Source organism: Channa argus, chromosome 9 (genome assembly GCF_033026475.1).
Source record: "Channa argus isolate prfri chromosome 9, Channa argus male v1.0, whole genome shotgun sequence".
Taxonomy (NCBI): domain Eukaryota; kingdom Metazoa; phylum Chordata; class Actinopteri; order Anabantiformes; family Channidae; genus Channa; species Channa argus.
In genome coordinates, this window is record NC_090205.1 from 6,762,933 (window position 1) to 6,784,321 (window position 21,389).

At 40.9% G+C, this 21,389-nt stretch overlaps 1 protein-coding gene across 1 annotated transcript; it reads left to right on the forward strand.

Moving 5' to 3' along the window:
* The first annotated feature begins 1,779 nt into the window (after positions 1-1,779).
* Positions 1,780-10,399, forward strand: LOC137132670 (CD209 antigen-like protein C). The gene is made up of 7 exons (XM_067515484.1): positions 1,780-1,903; positions 2,102-2,203; positions 7,859-8,053; positions 8,383-8,525; positions 9,137-9,240; positions 9,646-9,783; positions 9,904-10,399. Exons 1-6 carry the CDS (start codon positions 1,834-1,836, stop codon positions 9,776-9,778), a joined length of 747 nt encoding a protein of 248 aa, XP_067371585.1. The 5' UTR covers positions 1,780-1,833; the 3' UTR covers positions 9,779-9,783; positions 9,904-10,399.
* The last annotated feature ends 10,990 nt before the right edge of the window (positions 10,400-21,389 follow it).

A 21,389-nucleotide genomic window follows, 5' to 3' on the forward strand; every position in this document is an offset into this window, starting at 1 on the left:
GTAAAAGACACAAAAGACCAACTTTTAAAATTACAGAACAGGGGCCAGTTCTGCTTGGTCTGGGTTTCTTAGTCTCAGTGAAGCCCGACAACCCTGACATAGATCATCCTGGATAACTGGTACCACAAAGGTTGTTATCAGCTGCCTCATGTTAAACTCCTATCTGCCCCCTGAGCAGCTTCTGTTCATGCTCTTTCCTTGTTACCCTGCTGCTGGGGCTGCATTTCCATCTCTATCACTTTTAAACCTGTTAAAGACTTTTGTGTCATAGTTTCTTGTGTTTCCTAGTTTCCTTGGTTATGTTCAGCAAGCATTTGGCCACATGTACGTGTTGCTGATGATTTCATAGCTGTGTGCTGCTCTGCTTTAGTTATATTTTCAGCAAACTTCCCCCAGTTAGTGTTTTGCTCTTATTCCTAATGGTTGTTTGCTTTTGTGTTAATTATATATGGAACCTTCTTTGTTTCCTCTGTTAACTCTTGAATAAAGTGTTACTCTGTGTGCTCTTTGCCTTGTCTCACATTTGTGAGAATACTTGACAAACAGATTAAACTGCTGTAGAAGAGCAGGAGAAGTAGTGTATGAACTCTAAAAGATTCAGAATATACCATTAAATAGTTTTGGATGATTATAATCTTGTTGAATGTTTTTCTTTGGTCTTATGAAGAAGAAATATTACAATATGCAGAGGCAACTTAAAAATGCTCCTTATAGTGTAAAGAGGACAGAGGAGTAAAGTCAGACAAATCTTTCATTTTATTAGAAACTCCGCAAAAAGACGAGTGACCAATGGAAAGTGAAGAACAGCAAAACAATTTGACTGATTTTATATTTATTATTCTTAATATAATTGCTTAAATCTCAAATGACACAAATTTGCAGAACTGAATCAGATCAGAGAAATGAGACATGATGGTAAACAATAATCTATTACACGTCTTGGGGAAAAAAATACCTCAATAAACTCAAATTACCATTAAATGATCACAATGGTTATAGAGGGATGTGATGAAATAAGATGAAAATTCCCCTTAAGAGAAAATGGGCACACTCCCAATTAAAACAAACAAAAAGGATTAAAAAGAGATGAAAATGATGTGACAGCTTTACTTGTAGTTTTGTAAATTAATATTTAGAGTTAACTAGTAATTTGTAGGCACATAATCCTCTGTAAATTCTATAGGGTTTGTTAGATGCTTGTTTTGAATTTGCTGTATTTTTTGTTGTCTTGTTGCTTTTTTCTGATGTGTGTTGGTCTGAATTAAGTGTTTTCTCAACTGCCTGAACTAACCATAATTTATAGTATGTTTGTAATGGGGTGTGTCTAAAAATAATGTTTCTTGAAAGAAAAATGAGCATAAAAACGTCCTCAAAAGATCATCTTCTACAACCGAAACTTAATTTCAGAATTTTAATAAACTTCAGTCATTCAGAGCTGCAAAGTCACCATGAAGCTGTGTGTCCTCTGCAGGACATGTGGCCACACATTTTAAAACAAATTAATTATTGTGGCTTCACGTCATCAAAGTATATCTGAGTTTCAAGTTGTGCATTATTCAGGAATCATTAGTCTGAAGGAAATATCAATGCTACCAACCTACTGATGCTGCATCAAAGTAGGCAGCTTTTCTATTCTTTTGACTGATGAATAATGTTTGAGCGAAGATCACAAGACAAAGAATGAACTAAATATGTTATGTCCTAAAATAATGCTGGTGGGTGGAGAATTGAAACTTGTCACTTCCTCTGAGACACTAAAAGCAGCTAAACCTTCATCGTTTACGTGAAATGCAGAGTTTGCCTTCCAGGAGACAGTCGTCTGCTCTATGATTAATGGAGGAAATATATGTCAATGTTGAATATGACAAGTCCGTTCACCCAAGATCTTCAACAAATCAGACAGGTGAGAATGTTCAATCAGAATTGATGCTGACACACGGAGTGAAAAATAAATCTGTTATCATCTGTTATTACTAATGAATCATTGACTGTTTGTTTGGTAGGACACAGGGTGGCAGACTGAGCTGAGCCTAAATATACATGATCATCTTGTCTTACTGTCACATCATTGACTGTGTTCACTGGTCTTGTCTCTGTTCAGGTCCCAGGAGCTCAGAGAGGAGGTTTTATAGAGCTGCTGTTCTCTGTCTGGGGCTGCTCAGTGTTTTCCTGCTGGTTGGACTCATCAGCCTCGGTGTCCACTGTGAGTCTGGTTTTCATTAGTTAAAATCTGAATCAACTGATTTTCACAACCATTTTCCCAAATTGAAAGAGCTTTAAAAATCTGGTTTAAGTTTAACATGTGTTGTTTTTAGATTTAAAATCTGGCACAAATGTTGTTTTAAATGTAAAAACAAATAATCAACTATAAAATATAATAAGACAAACTGAAACAAACGTTTTCATATTTAGTTTTAAAGATTCAAATCTTCTTGTTTGTTATTGCTACTTTATTTTCGAAAATATACTGTATAAGGTTTTAGAAATTGCAACATTGACTAAAAAGATACATTTCAAACTTAATCAGGAATAATTCATGCAGCTTTTCAGCAACGGACAAACAAGAATTTCCTCTGCACTAAAATTTTACCAACATATTCAAACTATTTTATGCATGTAAATGTGGACTATGACATTAAAGTCACTATAGCAGTGGTGTTTTTTTTTTCTATGACAGTTATGTTTATTTGCTTAACTTTCTATCATACTATGGAACCAGTAAAAAACAGGTGTGTGTGTATATTTATATCTATATTTATTTCGAGAGAGAGAGAGAGAGAGAAAGAGAGAGAGAGAGAGAGAGAGAGAGAGAGAAATAACAAGACATTCATGGATGAGAGATGAGAATAAGGAACTATTAAAATCATACTATACAAGTAACACCAGTGGGACGGGTTACATTCAGACCATGTGGGACCTATGGATGCTTCGAAAACCAACATCTAGACTAACATCGAAACCACTTGTATCTCAGTGTTCTAGTATCCACAAGCAACACCTTGACTAGAGACGAGAGATTGACAAGGTACAGCACAAATGACACAGCAAGGGGGAGCCAGGATGAATGGTCAGGGGGGAGATATCAACATCACCCAATAACAAGCCCAAATGAGCATAATGCAAGAGCAGCTGACTAAGATGGAACCTCCGTGGCCTGTTACCAAGAAAAAGTGAAGGGTCTTCTGAAAGTTTACTTGAGGAAGTAAATGCAGCACTACGAAGAATCCCTACTATGACAATCACTGAGACCAACAAGCAGATTTACACCACAGCCACTGTGATCCTTGAGATGCTTCCCTATAAGTTCAACATAAGCCATAAGGAGCAGTATCCTTCTTGAAGAAGGCGTTGGAGGCTAAGATCAAGAAAACATGGAGAGAAGTTAGTCAAAATTGCAGAAAGGCAAGATGAAGAAAGAATTAGCAAAGAAGTACAACAAACTGTCCATAGCTGAAACCCTGGAGACTGCCAAGCAAAACCTACTCGGCTTAAGAGGTACACAAAAGAAATTGTGCTACAGGAAAAAGGAGTATAAAAACATAAAAAGAGCATAAAAACATATAACTTTTATAACTAAACAAACAAGTAGCAGTTGTTTTCTAGAAGAGGTACGTCTTCAAGCACTTTTTAAAAGCAGCCCCAGTCTGATGTTGAAGGATGCAAACCCCCTTATAAAAAACAATCTATTCAGCAACTTCTTGTAGACATGGTCAGTGTTAACTGAACAGTCCAGCTTTTCATCGACTTGGAACCCAAGGTACTTATAGGAGGCAACCACCTCAGTCTCCTCACTGTTGATGTTGATAGGCAGAGGAGATGGGAGGCACCTCCTAAAATCCAGGACCATGTCCTTTGTCTTAAAGTGTTTAGCTGCAGGTGGTTCAGGTAACTCCACTTGGAAAAGTCTTTTACAAGTGACCTATAATCCCTCTCACCTCCCCTCTGATACACCCGATGATGACAGTGCCATCTGAAAAGTTTTGCACCTGACATAGTTTGGTGCTATACATGAAGTCAGCTGTGTAAAGGGTGAAAAGGATTAGGGCCAGTATGGTCCCCTGTGGTGTCCCCATGCTACTGGTCACTGTGTCAAATGTAATAGTTCCCAACCTGACAAATTGTGATCTGCCAGTGAGATAATCATAAATCCAGGACATGAGGGGTGGGTCGACCTGCATGGTGGTGAGTCTGTCCTTTAGACGGAGAGACTGTATAGTGTTAAAAGTACTGAAGAAATCTATTAAAGGAATCCTCTCAACTCCACCCTCACAATCGAGGTGTATTTAAACCCGGTGCAGGAGGAACAGAACAGCTTCCTCCACCCCTACTTTTTTCCGATAGGCAAGGTGGAGGGGATGCTGGGCCCGCTGCACTTAAGGTGCAGAAATAACCGCTCCAGTGAGTGCTACTGGTCTGTAGTCATTAAGGTTGCTGGTTTGACAAAAGTGTAAATAGTCCGTAAGGCAGTAGAACCTTTAATGTCATCTCCATCTGAATCCAGCGGTACATGTCACTGTTTCAAAACAGTCTCAGAGGATCTCGCTCAGCACCACTTTGCTGCTTCCTGAAAGAGAAAGTTTTTATAGGCTGTCTCTTAACCAAAGGTACAAATTGGGGCGACAGGCAAATCAGATTGTGGTCGGACTTCCCCATTGGTGGCAGTGGGGATGCTGTGTGTGCATGCTTAATATAAGCATGTCAGTGGTCCTGTCATTGGTCCTGTGGGGTGCCAACCAGTGTGGCTTCATTTTTGGAACTGTTTAACTGGGGGAATTTTAGCTCATCCATGCCTTTATCTCGTTCAGGCAGGTGATCAGGATGGACAGTGGTGATGTAAAGCTGTATGTTATCAGCATAGGAATGAAAAGATTCCATGTCGGTGGAGGACACAAATGAGTGGGAGAATATATAATATAAATGGATCAGCCCCAGAATGGAACCTAGAGGGACACCACAGGTGACAGGATATATCTGGGACTTAGCACTGACTAGGCTGACATATTCTGTTCTCCCAGAAAGATAGGTGAACCAGTCCAAGACGGTATCAGACAGACCAACATCACAGTGGAGTCGACTGAGGAGGATGTGGTGATCCACTGTGTCAAAGGCTGCAGTTAGGTCAAGGAGAATAAGTTGAGAGGGACAGTCATCATCTGCAGTCATCAAAAGGTCATTTGTGATCCTGACCAGAGCTGATTCAGTGCTGTGTGTAAAGAGGAAGCCTGACTCAAATTTTTAAGTAGATTGTGGTGTAGATGGTCCTGAAGCTGAGTGGCAACAGCTTCATCCAGCACTTGGGAGGTTGGAGATGGGTCTATAGTTGGCAGGCAGGTCTGGGTCCAGAGTGGGTTTTTTGAGAAGTGGATGGATAACAGCCGTTTTGAGCGGGCACAGGTGGATGATTTCTTTCTCACGATGGCCTCAAATTCACTCTGTGAAACGTCAGAGAAGCTGTGAAGAGAGAGAGAACAGAGAGCCCAGGCTATAAATTTAAAACTGGGGTTTAAGGAGATGGTTTATTGTGGAAAACAACTGCTGAGAGTTTCCAGGGCTGTTGCTTATGTTTTTGGAATAGTACTGTGTTCGTGCATCTTTAAGTGATTTTGCGTAGGTCTTTTGGTGTCCCTGGTAAGCAAGCTTGAACACAGAGCACTCAGATGTTTTGAAACTCTGCTCGAGGGCACAGCCTCACAACTCACATGTTTACTACGGGGCTGAGCGAGTGATTGTAAGTGTTCTAGTTTTGATGGAGCTGTGACTATCTAGAAGGCTGCAGAGAGATTTGTTATAAAAGTCCATGGATTCTCTGACTGATGAGAAGTTCTCAGAGGTGAAACGCTGGAGATCTGAGGTCTAGGTATATATTTGTAAGATTCTGAAACTGAATTCGGTGTTTTAGCTTAGAATGGGGAGACAAAAATGGCTGTTGCAGAGAAATTACTTTATGACTGAACACATCAAGGTCATGACTCTGTGATGACAGAAGTGTTTAGAGGGAGCCCTCTGGTGTGTGGGGGGAGATCAAAGTGCTGTGTGTGGTTTAGAAAGTCCAGTAGTGGCAAGGAGACACTTTCATTTCATTAAAGTGCATTACCACCAGGTCACCATCATGGCCAGTGCTCGTCTTCTTCCAGTAAGTACAACCAGGGGGACAGGCTTCACTGGCCGACAGGTGATGATCAGGGTTAGATTAGTGAGCATTAGAACCATTATCCAGGATGAAACAAAGATCTGCGATTACATCCAGAAGATGGCCCCAAGTGATGACGTGCTTAGTGAATACCTCATGCAGCAGAAACCAGAGGAGCGGGAACCCTCCTGGAAGGACAAATCCCCTGCATGGTATGTGTCAGCATCAGATAGAGAAAGTGGCTGATATAAATAAAAATCAGTGGCTGGACTAAGATGGACTGAAATACAGCACAGAGGCACTAATCCTTGGAATTCAGAAACAGGCTCTAAATACAAGGTCAATAGAGGCAGAAGTCTACCATATCAAGCAGGACTCCAGTTTCAGGCTGTGCAAAGATGCCCCTGAGACAATCCAGCACATAACAACGGAGTGCAAGATACTAGCAGGCAGGGCATACATGGAACGCCATGACCAAGTGACTAACGTAGTATACAGAAACATCTGTGCCAAGGACAGACTGGAAGATATGGAAGGTGAAGGCACAAGTGGTCCCTGTGATAATAAAAACATTGGGGGCTGTGACCCCCCGAAACAGAGAGGGGCTCCAGCAGATTCCAGGAACAACATCTGAGATCTCTGTGCTGAAGAGTGCAGTCCTAGGAACAGCTAAGGTATCAGGATTAGAAATCAGCAGGACCCAAAAGGAGCAGAACACAGAGGAGTGGTAGGCAATGTTAATTTATTAAGAGAATGAGTAATGGATGGGGTAGCCGGGGTGGTGACTCGGGGCAGGAGTGAGTGAAGGAGATGGCCAGGAAGTGGTAGAGCGATCTGAGGGGGGAAGAGAAAACAGAGGTGAGCAAAACCATCTATGACATGAGGAAAGATTGGGGCGTAACTAGAATCTTACTTTGCCAGAGTGCAGAGCGGTGGTGGTGACTAAGGGCGGCCGGGAAAAAAAGCCCAGGGAGAAAAATACAGCAGGAATCTAACAAAGTAACAACTAAACATACCAAGTATCAAATCAACAGAAAATATCAACAAAAACAACTCTTATCTTCTGGCTTGCGCAAAACTCCTCTTCTAAGAATAATCCGCGGTGCTTAAGTCAAAACTTAAAACGTAAAGTCACTTACTGCTCTGAAAGCCAGCAGGGCATCTGAGGTACACTGTCCAAGAGCAGGAATTCCTCGAGGCATCAACATGACAAAAAAAACAAACATACTTGGATAGAAAAAACACAAGAAATCCTCAAAGGCATCGGCTGAGCAGGTAACAGAGAAATGATGTACACATAGAAACCTTAGGTAAACACGGAGACTGGTCACTCGGGGAAACAGGAAGATAATCTGGCGGAGTACAACAGGTGACCAGGGTTTAAGAAAGGGAGGTAACAGGTGTAGGGACTCTAAGCTGATAGGCAGCGCAGCGGGGAGGGAAGAGACGGTGATGCTCACCAGGACAACACGGTCGTGACATAAGGTACTTTGCAGGCCCCTCGAAAAGGACCTGAGTTTCAAATAAGGGAGAATTAAGATTTAAAATATAATTTATTTAATAATATAATTTTATATAATTTGTTTAATTAGGTAATTGTAGTGATATTTCATCCATGGTACTTAAATTGTGAGCATTGGTTTATTGTAGTATTGTATTCATGGGGAAAATAAAACTGAATAGTCTAATAATGGTACCTGTGTTTCACCCACTCATTCTTTATTTCAGCTCATAGCACAGCACATGGTGCAGCAGGAGAACTCTCCACTATCAAAGCCAACATGACTGAGCTTCTCCAGGACAGTGACAAAGAACTGTCCTTCCTGACGGCAGAGAGAGACCAGCTGAATTCCAGAGTGTCTTCCCTGACTGCCAAACTCAGTGAAATGACTAAAGACAGAGACAGGCTTGACAGTTTGTCCAGTGAGTATGGGCAGTAAGGGACAAGGCACATGAAGCCTAACTGATGCCAAAAATACTATACACAGCTGTACACAATAGTACACAGTACAATCGTCCATATAAGACTTATGTTTGCACAAATAATGTTTCCGAAAGACTTTGAAAGCATTGGTCAGATTCTAAGTGCAAGTTAATAAACTAATGTTAACATGTTGAGTTTATGGTTATGTAATTCTAAACAGGAGTCAGACACTACAAATCACCTCTGTGCCACATTTGCATGTTTTACCTCATGGTGTCTTTATTTTGTCTTGACTGACTTCTATTGTCTTCTGTCTTATATGTTACAGAGAAAACTTGTCCTGCAGGATGGACACAGTTCAGCTGGTCCTGCTATATTCTCTCGAGTAGGTCGGACTCTTGGACAAATGGAAGAAGTGACTGCCACAATAAAGGAGCAGATCTGGTGATAATAAACAGCAAAGAAGAACAGGTAGAGTGTTAGTGTCCACATTTATGTGACTGAACATGGAATGAGATTAAAGGACATAAAGGGCCAAATCTGATGTTGAAACCAGTGCATTTATAGCCACCTACAACCATGGACCATGACTGAGACTAGGGAACTCAGCAGTGGAGCTGCATTTGCTGACACAATTTAAAGGTGACTAGTGAAGTTTTAATAGGAAGGAGGTCGGCTGGAGACCTGTCCAGAGTTTACCCACCTCTCACCCTATGAAAGCTGGGATAGGCTCCAGCCCCCTGCAGCCTTACGCAGAAGAGGTGGTTACAGATAATGGATGGATATTTTTTCTGACTGAATCTAGTTATAGTCAAAAGGTTTCAGTTCCAGCTCCTAAGTTGTTGTTCCTGGCAATAAGCCAAATTAATAATTTTATATTTAATTTTATAATTAAATATAAAATGTACAACTTTTAGCGTATGTGGTTGTTGTGGATCTCAATTTGTTATCTGATACGTTTACACTAGTTTTTATTTTAAAAGTGTGTGTAATCTGTCTCTGCCCTAACACACATACTGTAGGTGTAATGTGGTTAAAACTAGAACATAGAAACTGTGGAATTCTGTCTCTGTATTGAACAGGAATTTGTCTCTGGATTCACCAATCAGTCAGCATGGATCGGTTTAAGTGACAGAGCTGAAGAGGGAACCTGGAAATGGGTCGATGGATCTCCACTGACTTTTAAGTAAGACAGAAATGTGCTTCACCTTCTTTGAATCCAAATATCTCTGTAAATGTATGTTTGGACCAACACAACTGAAACAAAGAGGTTTCTAGAAAGAGCTCATAAAGGCCTTTGTGGTTTTACTGAGGAACAAAAATGACAGAAATTGAAGCCAACAACCTTTTGACACTGTTTGACCTGCACAGTGTCAGTTAGGATTTGGCTCTGAACACCACTGACTGGAGACTCTCAGAGCTGCTAGAATGACTGCTGACACACTTCCTGTCTGTTTCAGTACTGTTGGCTCTGACTGCACCACTGCTGTCATAACATTTAATAAGTTATCAACATAGAGACCATCAAGAGTCTTTTTATGTCAGATATTCACAATTTCACGATTGTTTTTTTGTTCATTGACTTTGTTAGATTCTGGGATATGAAGCAGCCCGATGATCGTAATGGAGAAGACTGTGCAGAAATTGATGTTCAAAGAGGTCACAAGTGGAATGACCTGCCATGTGGACATTCTCTGCTATGGATCTGTGAGAAAAAAGTGTAACACTGGTAAATGTTTTGACATCATACATATGGAAATGTTTCATATAAAACATGAATATGCTCTGTCAAGGCCTGTGTGTTTCTGTGCTTTGCTTATTATTGTTGTAACTCTGTCTCCCTCTGTAGGCGGCTGCTCTTCCTCCCTGTCATTGTCTCACCCTGGACTGATGCTGTGGATGGATGCACAGCTGCCTGCACTTGCTGCTGATTAGTATGAACCTTCTTAATCCTGCCTCAGAGCAGACTCTGTCTGTGTTCTGTCAGCTCCCACAGTCCGAACTGTCTGGTTTATCCTTTTTCCTCTGCAGTACTCAGACCTGATCTGTTTACCCTCTGGTGTGCTCTGCCTTGTTTAGTTGACTTTCATATAGTACTGGACCCCTGAGTTTGTCAGCTTTATCCCTCATCCCTCCTTTTGTTGTATTTTGTATTAATATTTCTCTCTGTGAGGTGTTTTTAGTTTGAGCAGTCAGCCTTTGTTTTCTCCCTGTACTTGTCTGCCTGCTGATCATCCTAATTAAACTAAATTTACTTCCTTACATCGGTGTGTGAGTGTGTGAGGGAGTTGATTCTGCTTCTGGGTCAAGGTCTGTCTTACCGTAATATGTCTTGTCCCTGTGCACCACCTGTTTCATTTATATATAAACATGTTCTCTGTTGAAAAATCATCTCATTCAAATTAAAAACTCCATGAGAACAACACTTCTAATTTTGTGATTTCTTCCACATTGATGATACTCTGAATACATGGTAATGCCCAATAATACAACCCAGCAAACATGTCAGTTGGTAAATGTCAGTGTTGTGATTCTCTTGTTTTATCTGTTAGTAACTGGGAAAAACAGCAGCCTGACAATGGTGGTGGAGATGTAAAGTGGGGTGAGGAAGACTGTGCACAGATCAGAACCGGCAGGAACCCAGAAGAAAACTGGAACGATCGATCATGTGATTTTTTCTATGCGCTGGATCTGAAATGGTATCTTCCAGTTTCTGAACCTGAACACACCTGAACAAGACAATCAGCAACAGGTATTGCAGGGTTAGTTGGAAAACAAGCAGAGCAGGGATCTTGAAGACCAGGATTGAGAACTGATCAAACAACGGTGAGTGTGTATAGATGGACCTGGTTACAGTTGGCTTTCTCACAACAGGCGATTTCTTGAATGTCATGTAAACGGAAAGGTTGGTTTCTGAAATCAGGGTTAGGGTATTAGGGAAACCTATAGTCTCTAGGTAGATTTCTTTTGGAAAATGTTCATTTCTTTGCCATATATACATATAAACTCTCTTCTCTTCACTTGTGCACATATAATCAGTTGTTTATAACGAGTTGTCACAGAAGTTGTCATCGACGTAAACAGTTACGATTTTCAACATGGTGAGCAGCAACGCAAGCAATCCAACCAACATTACCAAAAACCAACATTACTGGACAGATGAAGAGGCCTTTTTAATGCTGAACCTGATGAAAGACTAAAACACCCTAAATGTCTGGATGGTCATAAGCACCGAAATGGCGATATTTTTTTAAAGTTGACTGGTTGCATGGCCGAGGGGGACTACAAGAGAAGTGCCCACTGAGAAGTGTGAGAACCTGGGGCTGGATGCTGGCTTTGAAGAAGTTCAAGAATGCTCCTCTGGAACCTTTAGAAAAGTAAAAAATTGAATATGGCAACTTAGCTATATTCTTCTCAGGTTGTCTGAGTTTTTTATACTGTTTCTTTGCTTATTCTACTGTTGGAGTTTTGTTCAGACAACTTTGAATCAACAAACCAAGACCACAACTCAGACAGGCCTTCATCATCAGCAGTTTCTTTGTGTGGAACGCTGCTCCACAGCTGCCTCCTCGTGGTAAGACATTTAAGAAACTGTTCATTTTGAATTTTTTATACATTTAGTTTTACTAATGCAACTGCAAGGGGGCACAAGCCAGTGTCTTCTTGTGCCAGTCCCAAGTCTGGATAAATGCAGAGGGTTGTGGCAGGAAGGGCATCCGACTTAAAACACATGCCAAATCAAACATGCGAATCGTGACAATGACTTCCATACCGGATCGGTCAGGGCCCGGGTTAACAACGACCGCCACCGGTGCTGTTGACCTACAGGGTACCGGTGGAAATTGGACTACTGTTGGTCGAAGACGAAGAAGAAGAGGAAGAAGGTGTGTTCGTAGGCTGAGAGAGAAGCGGAAAGATAAGAATGTAGGACTGACAGTAGGGACTTTGAACGTTGGTACTATGACAGGGAAGGCTAGAGAGTTGATCGACATGATGCAGAGAAGGAAGGTGGACATACTGTGTGTCCAGGAGACCAGGTGGAAAGGTAGCAAGGCTAGAAGCTTAGGAGCAGGGTTCAAGTTGTTCTACCATGGGTCAGATAGGAAGAGAAATGGAGTAGGAGTTATCCTGAAAGAGGAGTTGGTGAGGAATGTTCTAGAGGTGAAAAGAGTATCAGACAGGTTGATGAGTCTGAAGCTGGAAGTTGAAGGGGTGATGTTCAATGTTGTAAGTGGTTATGCCCCACAGGTAGGATGTGAGTTAGAAGAGAAGGAGAAATTCTGGAGTGAGTTAGATGAAGTGATGCAGAGCATCTCCAGAGGTGAAAGAGTGGAGATTGGTGCAGATTTCAATGGGCATGTAGGTGAAGGGAACAGAGGTGATGAGACTGTTATGGGCAGGTTTGGTCTTCAGGACAGGAATGCAGAAGGTCAGATGGTGGTTGACTTTGCAAAGAGGATGGAAATGGCTGTAGTAAACACTTTCTTCCAGAAGAGGCAGGAACATAGGGTGACGTACAAGAGCGGAGGTAGAAGAACTCAGGTAGACGACATCTTGTGTAGACGTTGTGATCTGAAAGAGATCAGTGACTGTAAAGTGTTGTTAGGGGAGAGTGTAGCCAGACAACACAGGATGGTGGTGTGTAAAATGAGGAAGATGAAGAGGACTAAGGCAGAGCAGAGGACGAAGTGGTAGAAGTTGAAAAAGGAAGAATGTTGTGTAGTTTTCAGGGAGGAGCTGAGACAGACTCTGGGTGGTTTGGAGGTGGACCACTACAGCTAATTTGATCAGGGAGACAGGTAGGAGGGTACTCGGTGTGTCGTCTGGAAAGAGGAAAGCGGACAAGGAGACTTGGTGGTGGAACGAGGAAGTTCAGGAGTGTATACAGAGAAAGAGGTTAGCTAAGAGGAAGTGGGACACTGAGAGGACTGAAGAGAGTAGACAGGAGGACAGGGAGATGCAGCATAAGGTGAAGGTAAAGGTGGCAAAGGCCAAACAAAGAGCATATGAGGACTTGTATGCTAGGTTGGACACTAAAGAGGGAGAGGTGGATTTGTACAGGTTGGCCAGACAAAGAGATAGAGATGGGAAGGATGTGCAGCAGGTTAGTGTGATTAAAGATAAGGATGGAAATGTATTGACAGGTGCCAGGAGTGTGATGGGAAGATGGAAGGAGAACTTTGAAGAGTTGAGGAAGGAGGAAAATGAAAGGGAACGAAGAGTAGAAGAGGTGACTGGTGTGGAGCAGGAAGTAGCAAAGATTAGTAAGAGTGAAGTGAGGAGGAAGTTGAAGAGGATGAAGAGTGGAAAGGCAGTTGGTCCTGATGACATACCTGTGGAGGTATGGAAGTGTCTAGGAGAGGTGGCAGTAGAGTTTCTGACTAGTTTGTTTAACAAGATCTTGGAGAGTGAGAGGATGCTGAGGACTGGAAGAGAAGTGTACTGGTGCCAATTTTTAAGAACAAGGGAGATGTGCAGAGCTGTGGCAACTACAACTAAAGCTGATGAGCCAAACAATGAAGTTGTGAGAAAGAGTAGTGGAAGCTCGGCTAAGGGCAGATGTGAGCATTTGTGAGCAGCAATATGGTTTCATGCCTAGAAAGAGAACAGATGCAGTATTTGCTTTGAGGATGCTGATGAGAAGTACAGAGAAGGTCAGAGGGAGTTGCATTGTGTCTTCGTAGGTTTAGAGAAAGTGTGAGACAGGGTGCCGAGAGAGGAGCTGTGGTTTTGTATGAGGACGTCTGCAGTGGCAGAGAAGTATGTTAGAGTGGTGCAGGACATGTATGAGAGCTGTAAGACAGTGGTGAGGTGCTGTAGGTGTGACAGAGGAGTTCAAGGTGGAGGTGGGTCTGCATCAAGGATCAGCTCTGAGCCCCTTCTTGTTTGCTCTGGTGATGGACAGACTTACAGATGAGGTTAGACAAGAATCTCCATGGACTATGATGTTTGCAGATGACATTGTGATTGGTAGTGAGAGCAGGGAGCAGGTGGAGGAAAATCTAGAGAGCTTAAGATGTTGAGGTTCTCTTTGGGAGTGACGAGGATGGACAGGATCAGGAATGAGGACATCAGAGGGACAGCTCATGTTAGATGTGTTGGAGATAAAGTCAGAGAGGCCAGATTGAGGTGGTTTGGACATGTTCAGAGAAGACATTGTGAATATATCGGTAGAAGGATGCTGAGGTTGGAGCTGCCAGGCAGGAGGTCTAGAGGAAGAGCAAAGAGGAGATTTATGGATGTAGTGAGGGAGGACATGAAGTTAGTTGGTGTGAGAGAAGAGGATGCAGAGGACAGAGTTAGATGGAGGCACATGATTCACTGTGGCGACTCCTGAAAGGAAAAGAAGAAGATACATTTCCTTTTACTAATACATGCCAACATTAAAAAACCTTGTACTTGTAACTCTTTGAAAAATCCAAAACATAAAAATAAGGCCTTTTTTCTAAGAAGCACTCTGTTACTCCCCCACCAGCTTAGAGAGAGATGTGTTCTAATGTTGATATATTTACTGTATGACCCTCACTGATCTCCATCTAGGTGTGTGTGTGTGTGCATGGGTTTGTGTGTGATTAAAGCGTTGGAGACTTACATTAAAAGTGGCCTTGGCTGCATAATATCTTTCCTGTTAATGGTTGCAGGGGACCTGAAGCAGAGGCGGCGTCCACCCTGGACAGATTGTTAGTCTGTCACAGGACTGATACAGTGTCATGAAGGCCATGGATGCAGTTATCTTTTCTATGCCGTTATCTTGTGGTAACTGGATAATTGTATCATCTCAAGAAAACAACTTTGTCTTCTCAAGATAACGAGATACATTTTCGGGAAAACAAACTTTAATTTAGCAAAATCCAAATAACTGTCTTTTGTAGGTCACATAGATTATAAATGTAGGTTATCAAACAATTTTCACAAAAGGACCAAACTGTGTTTCTTTATCACGATCCAACTCAGGTTTGAACTCCAGCTCGCAGAAACCAGCCCAGTTCTGAATCGTCAGTGACACTAACAATAAGGAACCAACAATGTCTTCAGATAAATTGAAAGTTCACTTACTAAATATAATAATACATTTGGTTTCAAGCTCTTATGAAAATAACCAAATTTAAACCTTTAACATGTAGTGTAGTATGAGGATTAATCCTATTTCCTTCCATCATCAGCTCAGACTCCTCCTTAAACATGATTATTCTGTTATTTGTTGATCAGTATATTAGTTCTATTATCAGTTCACCTGCATTTATTTTAGTAGTTATTAGATAAATAAATATTCACTTATGTACATATATGAGGTGATGTGTTGTTTCTGTCAGATAACAGATCACTTATCCGTATAGGAGCCCACCTTTGATATGTGACTGATTCATTTGTTCTGGTTAATCAGTGATTAACTGGTTTTAACATAGTGATCATCTGTTATTTTAGAAATGATTAATGATGTTTACTAAGTTTGTATATTACGCTTTACCCTTAAACGACACGTTGGTTTTTGCATATTATCAATCTATCTTTAGAAACAGACTATGTATGTATGTCTCACCATCACCACCACCGGGGATGAATCGGCCTACAGGCAGGAGGTGGATGGGCTGGGACTGTTGTGCAAGCAGAACAAGCTCACCCTCAACATCAAAACCAGGGAGACGATTGTGGACGATTGTGGACTTCTGCAGGTCAGGGTCTGCTCCCCACCTCTCCACATTGACAAACAATGACATTTTGTGACCATGTTAATTATGACTTTTCCATCAGAAAAGTTCCCGGCTTTTAATTTGTAGACCTTCTGCATCATTTCCTGTCCCATAGTTAATTCAAGAACTTCATCAGTCGTCACCAGTCCTGATTGTTCTCACCTGTTCTCCTCCCTGTTTCAGCTGTCACCACACTTCTCTGCAGGATTGTCTCATTGCATGCTTACAGTGAGTTATCCAGCTGTTTTCTGCTCTGTGTGTAGGACCTTGGTAATCTGTCTGGTTACTCCTCACATGCCTGCTAATCTGCTAACCCATCTTCAACATGTCTGACCTGCATGCTGATTCATCATCTTGTCTGAGTTTAGATGTAGGAATCCACTACCACCAGACTCTGCTCCGACTCTTGTCCTGTCCATTCTGTGTCTTAAGTCCCCTGCTACTTGTTATTTGTTGGATTACTTATGCTGGACTTGGAATGTTTGACATTGGATTGTGTATGTTGGACTTTGGATTGTCTTTTTGGAACTTGTGAAAAGAAAATCTGGCACAAATGTTGTTTTAAATATAAAAACAAATAATCGACTATAAAATACAAAGTTAAAATACAATAAGACAAACAGGAATTTCATCTGCACTTTTTAGGCCAATACTTGGCTGAGCCCTGATAAAATGGGAGGGTTGCAGCAGGAAGACCATCCATTGTAAAAACGTGCAGAACACCTTTCACTGTGTCAGCCCCTGAAGGGAGAAGCCGAAAGCACTTTTTGTGATGTCATGCTAAAGAAATGATGCAGCATTGGAAGCAAGACATAAACTATGTTTTTGGAACTCGGCCTTTTGTGCAGCAATTTTTCTAAACTTTCTGATAGTCTACCAAACATTGGGTCACCAATAAACACCATAATTAACTGTCTAATTTTGGGTTCTCACGTCTTTATTACGTATCTTTTATCTCGTAAATGAAACAACAGCAGTGTTTGTTCAAATGTCTAAAAACTGTTTGTGTGTAACAGGGACCTCTTGTTACCATGTGAATTCTGACTTGTGTGTCAGAAGAAAAGTCTTTTATAATGATGCCACAAACCATTTTAAGGAGAATGTCAAACTATGTTTAATGTGAATGAAACTGTGTGAAGCCTTGTTGTGTAGTAAAGAACTGCCCACAGCTGAAACTTCCTCAAAAGCTAAAGAAGTTTCAGACTGAAACCAAAAACCAACAAGCCCTTCATCACTTACAGGAAGTCCAGTCAATGCTGCAGAGCTGATCTTCCAGGAGACAGTTGGTCACTTTACGAGCAGTTGAGGAAATATGTGTCAGTGAGTTTCTGTTCACTGTCAGCCCGGATAAGTTGACTTTGCCTAATACATCTTATACATCTCTTTGTCACGTCCCTACTTGTCCTCTACACTCAGGTGTGTTCACCCGAACTTCATTAGTTACTATTTTATTCTGCCCTCATCATCTGTTTGTATCACCACCGGCTATTGGAAAGTCACTATTATACTTTTTTCATTTTTACTTCATTTCACTTTTTTGGTTACTGAACTCTGCTCCTGAGCTTCAAGCCTTGCTACCTTTCCACCTGGTCTCCTGGACACACAGTATGTCCACCTTCCTTCTCTGCATCATGTCAATCAACTCTCTAGCCTTCCCTGTCGTATTCCCAACATTCAAAGTCCCTGCTGTCAGTCCTACATTCTTAATTTTCCTATTCTCTCTCTGCCAAACACACCTTCCTCCTCTCCTTCTTCGACCAACAGTAATCCAATTTCGTACCGATCCGGTATGTGAAAAGTCATGACTCGTAACTTCAATTAAAAACTCCTGACACAAAAAAGTCCTGACATGCTCTGCATTTGTCCAGTCTTGGGACTGGCACAAGAAGACGTTGGCTTGTGTCCCCTTGCGGTTGCATTATTGCAGTTTATTCATTAATATAGTAATATGTTTCACAGACTTGTATCTTTATCATTTCAGACCACAACATAGTATTTGGTGCAGCTGCAGAATTCAACCTGACTGAGCTTCTCCAGGACAGTTAGAACAAATTGTCTTCACTGACTGAAGAGAGTAACCAGCTGATTACCAGCCTCATACAAACATTTGAAGAACTGTACAGGCTACAGAGTGAGTGTGTCATTTGATTCATCTACAATAAAAACCTCTGTGTCAAAGTTAAGTTATACTGTCACTATGTGGCAGATGGAGTTTTATCTTGTCTGACTGATGTCTGTTTTCTCTTATAGATGAAACGTGTTTTACAGGATGGACAATGTTACATTTTTCCTGTTACTTCATCCCCCGTGAGTTTGGTCCTTTGGAAAGAGGCAGACAGGACTGCAAAGACAGAAATGGATCTAGTTGTGATAGACAGTGCTGCAGAACAGGTACAATGTGAACATTATAGGAAACTGAGGTCAATGACAAAGCTAAACACTGAATTTTGATTATTTATTTGTATTGATGCAGAAATTCCTCTCAGGCATCATGTCATGATCTGACACTCTCATTCACTTCCTGCCCTGGACTTTTATTTTATTCTCTTGTTTCTCCACTTCCTGTCCCCAGTTTATTTCTTCAACTTTACCACTTGTCATCACTGCTCTCAACTGTTTTTCGCCTGTTCCTCTGTCCTTTTTAAACCCGTCTCTACCCCTGTTTCTGGTTGGATCGTGGTCTTTGTTTGTCCTTGTCATCAGTTTAACACGGCGCCTTCTGAGTTACCTGACTCATGATTCTTGGACTCCTGACTCTGTTCAAATGGACTCTGTTCCCTGTATCTTTGATTTGAGGTTCGATTTGTTTTTGATGCCCGTATCTCAGTCGTTCCCTCTATTGTTGCTTAACGTTTGGATATTATTTGTCTTCAAATGTGAGTTAGTCTGGTTTTGATTTTCCGTTCAAGTCTTGCTCTTCCCAGTGTTTGTTTTCCTGGTGTCTTCATTTAGTTTCACAGTCCCGGGTCTTTAGGTTACCACTTGTTTAACCCATGTTTATCTTATGTTCTGCCTCCTAGTTTGTCATTTTCTGCCCTTGTTAAATTCCTTTGTGGTTATGTCTCAGTTAATTCCTTGTTTCCTGAGTTTATGTTGGTTGTTTTTCCCTGTCCTGTGTTAAAATCTTTAATAAAACGTATTTCATCTGACCAAACCCGTCTCGCCTTGTTGCTCTTGGGTCCACCTAAGAAAAACTATCTCCGATACATCACAACAGCAGAAGCCTGGATTTGTTTGACTGACATGAAGGAAGAAGGCACCTGGAAATGGCTCAATGGATCTTCACTGACTCTGAGGTTTGAGCTTTTAAAGCACAAACTACAGCCTATACAACATCTAACAGTTAAAGCAAAAACTGGGCATTAGTGTGACTCATATGAAAATTTAGGTTGATAATTTTAAAGCTCAAAGCTGAGCAGCTGTTTCTGTGAATGGAAAAAGTACAAACCAGATGCAGAAAGTTACTAGTTTCTGTGATGTTTGGAGAAGAAATATCACAATGAAATTATAGACTGTCTAGGTGAAAAGTTTATTATAGCTAATATTTGTTAATATGCATCCCAACCCTGGTTAGGATGCAGACGGCAGCAGCTTCGAATCCCACCCCACCAGGTGTGGCCCCACCTAGCCATCCAGGGTAACCTTGGTGCCGGTCCTGAGCCTGGACAAAGAAAATGGGAGGGTTGTGGCAGGAAGGGCTTCCAAGTTTCTCACATTTTCTTCTCTAAAATGGCCAAATGGCTTCCCAGTGTATCCACCCCTTTAGCCTCATGTTTACACAAACGTCAAGATTGTTTTTAGCTCTTTTCCTTTGGACAAATTAACAGATTTAACCATAAGTATTTGTACCGTTGTCTGTGACCTCTTTCTGTTGTGAAATAAACAAGTCTGCGTAATTTTACCTTCACGAATACCGAGCAATTAAAAATATGATTGTTAGTGAAATCAGTGGAATGTCTGAGCAGTTTTATTACAAAGTATAAAGAATAAAAAAAGCTCAAAGAAGAAATTTTAAGATTAAATTACAAAAATAAAGACAGAAATTAAAATTGAGAAGTAGTGTTTAATTATTACATGAGCTGCAGGAACTATTTCCCAAAGATTTGCCTTGAATTTATCAATATACAGATTTTTCCCAATATTGGCAGGTTGTATTAAATGTTTGTTTCTATGTATTCAGGGTATCATCAATGTAATAGATGTTGAGAAAAACTACAAAAATGGGAAGTGTTGCTGTTATGCAGTTAATTTATTGCATGAAATTATTTATAAGACTTTTTTCAACATAGAAAATATTAGTATATAAATTAACTATAAATGACAGATGGTCAAAAAAACACTAAAAAAACCAGAACGTCTGAACAAACCTTACGTCATTGATCATAACACAAATCACGCACATTAGACACTTTACACACAGAACTATTTACATGGCTTTTACCTTTTTTCCCGTGTCCTCTGTCCTCTGAAAGTCTTGTTCAAGCACCAGTCCAGTTCCCACTGAACAGCACTTTTAGTGTAAAGTTAGCTCCCACTGTTTGTTAGCTGTTAGCTACACTAGCTGTAGCTGTTGACCTGCCTGCATCGGCTAGCATTATCTGCTGTAGCTAACAGTACAGAAACACTAGAAACACTGTTTGGCTGAGCAGGACAAAGTCAAAGGTAAAGGTGAGACTCACCTGAGGGACTGTGGAGGCGGTTCTGCGCTCCTCAGTACTGAAGCCTGAATGCAGACTGTAAGGCAAACTGTGAGCTGAACCGTATTCTGCCTGTAAGGCTGAGCCTGGGAGCCCGAGCTGAGGGCAAGGGAAACCTTCCAATACTGATAAAACTCGCAGACGGGGGACAATAGCAAAAATCCACCGGTAAAAAGAGCCAATTGTAAGGCTTTTCAGCACTTTTAGTTAAAACTTAAGCATTTTATCAGATAATTAGACATTTACTTTTAGTTCTTTGAGGGAATACATTTACACATTATTTTACAGACACATACATAATATTTACCATTACAGATTTGTATACAGACACACAAGCAGACTGAAATACAAATTCCAGCATGAATGCACGCACAAATCCCTGTACATATAAAAGAATTAAGCTGCTATTCTACTCCCATACACTGTTGCACGTGATGATTTAATGATTTGCATAATGGCTGGGATTAGAGTGGGTGCAACTGCTTAAAGGACCCTGGAGGAGACGGGATCCAGAGAACAGAAAAGATATAAGAAGTGGGGGAAGGATAAACATTACTCAGGCACCTGACTACAGAGAAATCTAAAATGAAATGTTATATATAATATTGCTAAGAAACATGCAGAAATGGAGGACAGCAGCCTGATTTCTGATTAGTCTATTGTTTGTATATATGTTAAGAACCTTTTGCCAGCTGTGTTATAATGCTGCACCTAATATAATAATGTGTTCTATTTTTCCTTTCTAGTCCTTTGTATGTGGCAGATTGAGCTGAATATGTTCTGTTAAAAAATGAATCTTATTTCCCAACTATTTGACTTCTAATTTAACAATAGACATAATTGCTGGGTTGTATTATTAGACATTACCATGTATTCAAAGTATCATCAATGTGGAAGAAATCACAAAACTAGAAGTGTTGTTTTTATGGAGTTTTTACTTTGCATGA

Bases quoted from the DNA above. Each gene is read 5' to 3' on its own strand.
- LOC137132670 (XM_067515484.1), top strand. From the start codon at position 1,834: ATGGAGGAAATATATGTCAATGTTGAATATGACAAGTCCGTTCACCCA. The intron at 1,904-2,101 runs GTGAGAATGTTC...GTCTCTGTTCAG, and splicing joins ATCTTCAACAAATCAGACAG to GTCCCAGGAGCTCAGAGAGG. The intron at 8,054-8,382 runs GTGAGTATGGGC...TATATGTTACAG, and splicing joins CAGGCTTGACAGTTTGTCCA to AGAAAACTTGTCCTGCAGGA.